Below are 7,603 nucleotides of genomic sequence, written 5' to 3'. Positions count from 1 at the left end.
TGGTTAAAATAATGACTATTTGGGAGTCACAGACCAAATAACAGAAACACCTGGACAATCTCAGAAACTTATTAAAGTCAATAATAGAGGAACTGTGAGCTACTAGGTGCCCATGTCAGCAAGCAATAGTCAAAGTTTAAGTATTGGATGAAAGTCAGGTGTAGCCAGCAATTCAATGGTGAATTGGGTATGAAAAGAGAATTGTTCACACTGACTTCATAGGGATTGCTGAGTTTTTACTGATCCCCTATCATTCCACATGTGTCTCTAGATATATTAATCAGTAGTAGACAGTCAATCAAGGATTTTGAATACCTTTACATATATGATCATTTGATCCTGACAACAAATGTCGAAGCTATACACATGTTATGGGTGCAGATTTGGGACATTACAAATTAAATGATGTGACTTTTGTCCTGCCAATAATATGAAGCATGGAAGAGGGCTTCGAACAATTTTTCTTCTGTACCCCCAATCTAAAGCTCTCTGAAGTTACCTCAAAGGCCTACAGTTGGAGCTTGGAAGAGACAGGTAACTTAAAATGTGGAGAGATGTTTCAGGAAGCATTTGCATATTAACCAAATAAAAGCAAGCAAGCCAGAAAGTCATAATAAAATCCTTCCAGATTGGTCTTGACCATGGCCTGCTTTAATTCTTTCACTCCTGCACTTACAGACAATTTCCAAAGAACCTTATTTTCTCTTATATTAAGGCTAGACATTTCTCTAGCACTTTCCCAACATACTCTGAAAGCTGGGCCATTTCGATAATGTTCAGGAAATAGTTGGAATGACTAGAAAACTACAGGGACATCAGCACATCTCTCCTGTGGCTGCTTTCAGTTAACATCGAGATACAATTGATATCCTTGCTTACTTTCTGGACTGGCCCAATTCTGCTTAGGTTATCAGTCAGGAGAGTAAGTGTGGCATCAGTGAGGTGGACATCTGTAGCCCTGTGAATGTTATTTACCTAATATCTTCTTGAGGGTTAGTGTTTATATTCCCTTCTTTTGATAAAATTCTTGAAATCTGAGAGAACACTCTCATAATTATGATACTTGGGAATATCCAAAAAAGTTACACTGAGGTTTAATGGCTTCTCAGTAGTAAAAGCAGCTAAAATTGGGATAAAATATCTCTCTTGATTACTTCGTCATAGTCATGGGCATACCTAGATTAGCAACACCAGAGTCTTTGAAGTTAAAAAAGAAAAAAATATATATATATATATATATGAGCCTTGGAATAACATTAGGCTGCAGATGAAGTAATCTTTTCTTTGACACTACAAATAACTTGAGAGAAAGTAAACAAAACAAACAAACAAAATTTCCTTTCACAGTCAACAAAGAATATTTATATTACCCAATGGAATTGCAGAATTATTTACATCCTTGGCTACAATGTCCTTGTTGGCTGATCTTTACAACATAGCCAAATATATAATCAATGGAGTAACAACAAAGAACTTTAAACCTTATCTACCTTGATGTGGTGTTTAAGATATATAGTGTTGACTTTACTAATTGATCTATCAGAGGTTTTTGTAGTTATTCTATTTCATTTATTTCTTTTCATTTTTCCACAATAAAACATAAAAAATAATTTCTAATGTTTCTTCAAAGAATATTGATTTTTGAATTATCTCCCTCTCTCTTTCCCTACAAATATCAACTCCCCTTCAGATGGTAAGCAATCTCATATAGATTTTACATGTAAAACCATGTAAAATATTTCCATATTAAGCCCTTTTATAGAAGGAAACACAGAAAGTTAAAAAAAATTAAAGTTTATTTTGGTTTGTACACAGAGTCTGTTCTTTTTTTTCCTGGAAGTCAATATTTTTTTTTATCACAAGTTCCTTCGGATAGTAATATATTACTGTATTCCTGAGAATACCTGTTAATGACAGTTGTTCATTGTAAAATAGTCCTGTCATTGTACCATGTTCTTCTGGTTCTTATTTTTCCTGGCTTCATTCAATTCTTGTAAGTCCAGTTTTTTTTTTCTGTATTCCTTCTGCTTCTCATTTCTTACCCTACAATAATATTCAATTATACTCCTATGCCATAATTTACTCAACCATGCACTAGTTGATGAGTATCCCCTTGCTTTCCAAATTTTTTCCCCTCTTAAAAAGGGCTATTCAAATAGTTTTGTACATTATAGGTCCTACACCGCCCCCCTTTTAAAAAATCTCTTTGGAGTACAACACTAGGAATGGTATTTCTGGGTCAAAGGGTTATGTCCAATTTGCTCTACTGAATTATTTGCAATAATTTGATTATTATATATTAATTTCCATCCTATGTAGCCTATTTAGTTTCTGTTTCCATCTTCCAAAATTTTCTATTGTCAGCCCCATCCGCCTTCCCTCATTTCCTTACCATTCTATTTTCCTCTAGGATAAGATACCTTCCTCTACACAATTGATTGTGTATGTTCTTCCCTCTTGGAGCCAATCCTGATGAGGGTAAGGTTCATATTCTCTCCTCCCCAGGTCCTCCTCAACCTTATCTCCACTATGAACATTTATCTTCACTCTTTTCTGTGCAATCATTGATCCCATTCTATTTTTCTCATCCCCCTCTTCCTAATGTATTTCTCTTTCTCATGCCTTAACTTAATTTCATGTTTATATCATCTTATCTGACTCAACTCACATGCTCACCTATTGTCTATGTTCTGGTCTAATAACTGGCCTAATAATGATAACATCTTTTGGCTTTGCCAGACCTCCCTAATTAGAGAAGTAAACAGTTTGCCTTTCTTGAATGCTTTTACATTTCACTTTCCTGTTTGCCTTTTTATGATGTTCTTGATTCTTATTTTGGAGAGTCATTCCATTCCATTCCACCAGACCATTCAGGTTTAGTCTGATTTTTGCATCAGAAATGTTTTTAAGTCCTCTATTTCATTGAATACCCAATCTCCCCCTCCCCCCAAAAAAAATTAGGTTTAGTTTTTCATGATAAATAATTCTTGATTTAAATCCTAGTTCTTCTAGCACTCCGGAATATCACATTCCAGGCCATCTTATCATTTAATGAAGCTGCTGAGTCTTTGCACCACAATAGTTACATTCTTCATTTTTGCTACTTCCAATACTTTCTCCTTGAACTGGGAGTTCTGGAATTTGGCTATAATATTCTTGGAAGTTGTCCTTTTGGGGATTCCTTTCAGGAGATGTTCATTAGATACTTTTAATTTCTATTTATCTTTTCAGTCTACAATATTAGGGCAATTTTAATTGATGATTTTTTTTTTTAAAAGAGGATTTCTAAGCTCTTTTTTCAATCGTGGTTTTCAAGTTGTCCAATAATTATAAAATTAACTCTCCTGAATTTTTTCCCGTTATTTTTTAATAAGATATTTCCCATTTCCTTCTATTCCCCCCTCCTCTTTTACATTGTTTGATTGTTTCTTGATAACTCATGGAAGCATTAGCATCCACTTGATACAAATTCTAATCATTAAGACTTGATTTTCCTGAATGAGCTTTTGGAACTGCTTCTCCATTTGGTCAATTCTACTTTGTGAAGAATTCTTTTCCTCAGTGAATTTTTGTACCTCTCTTAAGAAAGGAGCAATTCACTTTTTCAAGATTTTTTTCTCTTTCCTGAATTTTTGTATGTGCTTTCCATTTGGCTAATTCTGTTTTTTAATAGATTAATTTATTCCATTTTTTATGCCTCCTTTACCAAGCTGTTGGTTCTTTTTCATGGTTTTCATGTATAGAATATATTTTTGATATTTTTCCTCAAACCCTCTTACTAGATTTGAAAAATGGTTTTTGAGCTCCTCCATTAATACTTTTGGGGCTTGAAAGCAGTTCATATTTTTCTTGAAATCAATATCTTTTTTGCAGCAGTATTGATTTTGTCTTCTTCTGGGTTTGAGCCTACCATGTACTTCTGAGAAAAACATCAAGCGATATTTTGTCCCTTGGAACTGTGACCAGTGTTCCCAACTCCTTGGGGCTGACTGCACATTGTGGTCCATGCTATTGTGCTTACTCCCTCTCTGACTGTATCCCAGAGCTGAGACCATGTTTTGCATATTGGCAATTTGTCAAGAATTTTGCACTCATAGTCAGAAAAGGGATCAATGTAATCTCCTTCTTAGTAGTTGTCCAATCCCCATGACCATGTGTGAAGAGGAATTCTAGAAGCCATTGCTTCTGTTTCAGTTATGGCCATGGCCTCTTGCCTATATGAGGCCTGACCTGATGGGCTATCCTAGTACAATAGATCCCTTATGCAGACCTGCTAAATTGTTTGGGGCTGAACAATTATTTCACCTTATCTTTCTGTGGAGTATGCTGTTCCAGAATTCCCTTTCAGGCATTATATTGTTGCTTTGGGGAGTGTAATTTGATAGAAATCAGAGGTAACTTCAACATCATATTGATTCTGCCACATCTATGGTAATAACTTTTTTTTTTGGATTGCAGAAGAAAAAAACTGAGTGTAAACCAAAGCCTTCCTAAATTAGAATGGAGCTTCACGTAATCCATGAATATAAAAGATTCTTGCCTAAACATTCATTCTTAGTAATAATTCAAATATTAAATGTAGACATTTGGTAAAGGACAACTCATCACTACTTAGAGCAACCTAGTCTAATGACTTTGGAGCCTCAATAGAAAAGTAAATTAAAATTATTTCCACATATGGCATATTAAAAAATGACTCTTTTTCTTAGATCCTTCAGAAAAACTGCCTATCCAACGCCCATTTAAAATGGAATCTTTTACCATTTATTTTCCTCATCAAATTGCTTTTCTTAAATATAACGTAGAATGAGTTTTCTCATACCTCTTTTTAGATTTCCTTTACTTTTCTCACCTCAAGGCAAAAAAATCATTTTTTATAAACATGCTTCCTACATTTTAATTTCTCTATCTCTTATAATATCAATCTTTAAACTCTAGATAATCTCTAAAATCTCAATGTACTTCAAATAAGACATAAATAAATACATCTGAATACATAAACATGTAGGTAAGGAACAAAAAAAAATTAAAAAGTAGTTCCACTTAGTACAACTGTTTTTGTTTATTTATTATTTAAGTATTTTCACATGGTTACTTGATTCCTGTTCTTTCATGCCCCTTTCCCCTCCCCATCCCAGAGCCAACAAGCAATTCCATTGAGTTATACACATATTATCATTCAATGCCTATTTCCATATTATTCATTTTTAATAGAGTAATTTTTTTAAAAACCTGAAACCCCACTTCTTATACTCATATGGACAAATGAGGAATCAAATATTTACCTTCTGCATTTCTCCTCCCACAGTTTTTTTTCTGGATGATTTTAGCATTCTTTTTCATAAGTCATTCAGGATTGGCCTGGATCATTGCATTGCTATTAGTAGCAAACATGTTCATATAGAATCATGACATAATATTTCAGTTTCTGTGAACAATGTCCCCCTGGTTCTGCTCATTTCCCTCTATAACTTTTCATGGAGATTTTTCCAGCTCATATAGAAACACGCAATTTAACATTCTTCATTGCACAATAGCATTCCATCACCATCATACACCACAATTTATTCAGCCATTCCCCAATCAAAGGGAAACTTTTCATTTGCCACCAAAAAGAACATGAGTATATTTTTGTATATGTATATTTTAAAATTATCTCTTTGGGGTAGAAACTGAGTAGTGGTTTTGCTGGATGAAGGGGTATGCAGTCTTTTAAAGCCCTTTGGGCATAATTCTAAATTGCATTCCAGAATGATTGGATCAATTCACAGCTCCACCAGGAGTGTATTAATGTCCCAATATCAAGTTCAACTGCTTTGCATTCCATAAGGATAATAAAACCTGCTTCATTAAACTAAAAAAATTGATATGACTCAAGAGATTTGTAAAACTCTGACCTTCCATCTTAGAAGCAATACACGGTGTGTTGGTTCCAGGGCAGAAGAGTGATTAATGTTGGAAATGGCAGTTAAGTACCTTTGCCCCAGGTCATGTGCCAAGGAAATCTGAAATCAGATTTAAAGCTAGTATCTCTCATCTCTTAAGTTAGTTCTCATTCCACTGAGGCTTCTGGTTGTCTACAAGAAAAGCATTTTTAAACAGTATATCTGTAAATTTCAAAGAAGACTTACTAAAGGTAATTTGACTGCCTAGGAGTGTGTGGAATTTCATTTCAATTTGAATTTTATAACATGGTGGTCTTTCTTCCTTTGCAGGTCTCTGGGTGTCTGACTACAACTTTGTTTTCTGGACAAAATCATAAGGAATACAATTTCATGATGGTATCATGTGCATTTTGTACAAATTTCAGACTATAATTGGACTCATTGGGAATTGTTTTCTCCTTTATCTATATAGCTTTAAGATAATCATTAATCAAAGGATAAAACTCATTGATAACATTTGCATTAATTTGGTCTTTTCTAACATTCTGATGATGCTTTTCAGGGGAATTCCATGGGCAATGGAGGCATGCAATCAGAAAAATTTCATGAATGACATTGAATGTAAAATCATAATTTATGTTCAAAGAGTATCACGGGGCACTTCTCTATGCACTACTTGCCTCCTGAGTGTCTTCCAAGCTATCACCATCACTTCTTGTGGTCCACATTGGGCAAAGCTCAAAACCAGTGTGCTAAAGAGCATTGTACCAGCCTGTGCTTTCATATGGGTACTCAATCTGTTGATAGATTTAGTGGTGCCTCTGTATGTAAGTGCTCCTAAAAGTATCAACAACAGTCAGCTGACAAGGAACCTAGGGTTTTGCTCTATTGACATTTATGCTATGAGAACCCTAAAAATTGTAATCTGGAAGACCTTTTTTGATGCAGTGTTTGTGGGACTCATGTCCATTACGAGTGGCTACATGGTTCTTATTTTGTACAGACACCACTGGCAAGTTCAACACATTCATCACACCAGTTTCAATCCTAGTGCCTCAGCAGAGATCAGAGCCACCAAATTCATCTTGTGTCTCATGAGCATCTTTGTATGTTTTTATTCACTCAGTTCCATCTTTATTATTGTGATGGATAATTCTAAAGATGCAAAGCAATGGGTGGTAAATATATCTGCATATTTTAGTTTAATTTATCCAACAATCAGTCCTTTTGTTTTAATGAGTAGTGACTCAAAGAATGCCATTAATTGTAATGCTTTCAATAGAATGAAAAAGTCTTATAAACATTCATCTAAGAACAGAGAATGAATATGTATAAAATTGTAGAGTCAAAGAATTTTGAAGAAAAAAATAACCTTTATCTGACTAAACAAAACTTCTTATTCTGAAAAAAAAGTAGAAAAGGATCAACTTAATATTTTCAGATTGTTACATTTCAGCATATCTGATCTCAGGGAGGGAGTCTCGACTGAATAAGAAAAAGATGCTAGAAGTGATACATTTTAATATGTTCTCAGCAGTACAACATATATATAGGACTACTTTCCAAGAGAAAATAAGTTCATTAGATTCAGAAATTGTCTAACATTAACTGTACAAAAAATGAGTAAGAAAAAAGGGAAAAAATACTTTGCAGTTTTGATTTTGCACTATGATTTCAGTTTAGATTTCAAAATAACATTTTAAAAATTTAACTCTCAC

General features: G+C 34.1%; 1 protein-coding gene across 2 annotated transcripts; it reads left to right on the top strand.

The window, feature by feature from the left end:
• Positions 1–437: 437 nt before the first annotated feature.
• Positions 438–7,210, top strand: monDomV1R1275 (vomeronasal 1 receptor monDomV1R1275). Of its 2 annotated transcripts, XM_056801019.1 has the most exons (2): positions 438–534; positions 6,264–7,210. In XM_056801019.1, the coding sequence occupies exons 1-2, from the start codon at positions 438–440 to the stop codon at positions 7,208–7,210; spliced, it is 1,044 nt and encodes a 347-aa protein (XP_056656997.1).
• The last annotated feature ends 393 nt before the right edge of the window (positions 7,211–7,603 follow it).

Source organism: Monodelphis domestica, chromosome 6, assembly GCF_027887165.1.
Source record: "Monodelphis domestica isolate mMonDom1 chromosome 6, mMonDom1.pri, whole genome shotgun sequence".
NCBI classification, from domain to species: domain Eukaryota; kingdom Metazoa; phylum Chordata; class Mammalia; order Didelphimorphia; family Didelphidae; genus Monodelphis; species Monodelphis domestica.
The sequence above is the reverse complement of the archived record's forward strand: the minus strand, read 5'-3'. Positions and strand labels throughout refer to the sequence as shown.

What these genes read in the sequence shown, in the direction of transcription:
- monDomV1R1275 (XM_056801019.1), top strand. Translation starts at nt 438, where the DNA reads ATGGAAGAGGGCTTCGAACAATTTTTCTTCTGTACCCCCAATCTAAAG. An exon ending in TTGGAGCTTGGAAGAGACAG is followed by an intron (nt 535 to 6,263) that starts GTAACTTAAAAT and finishes CAAAATCATAAG; the next exon opens with GAATACAATTTCATGATGGT.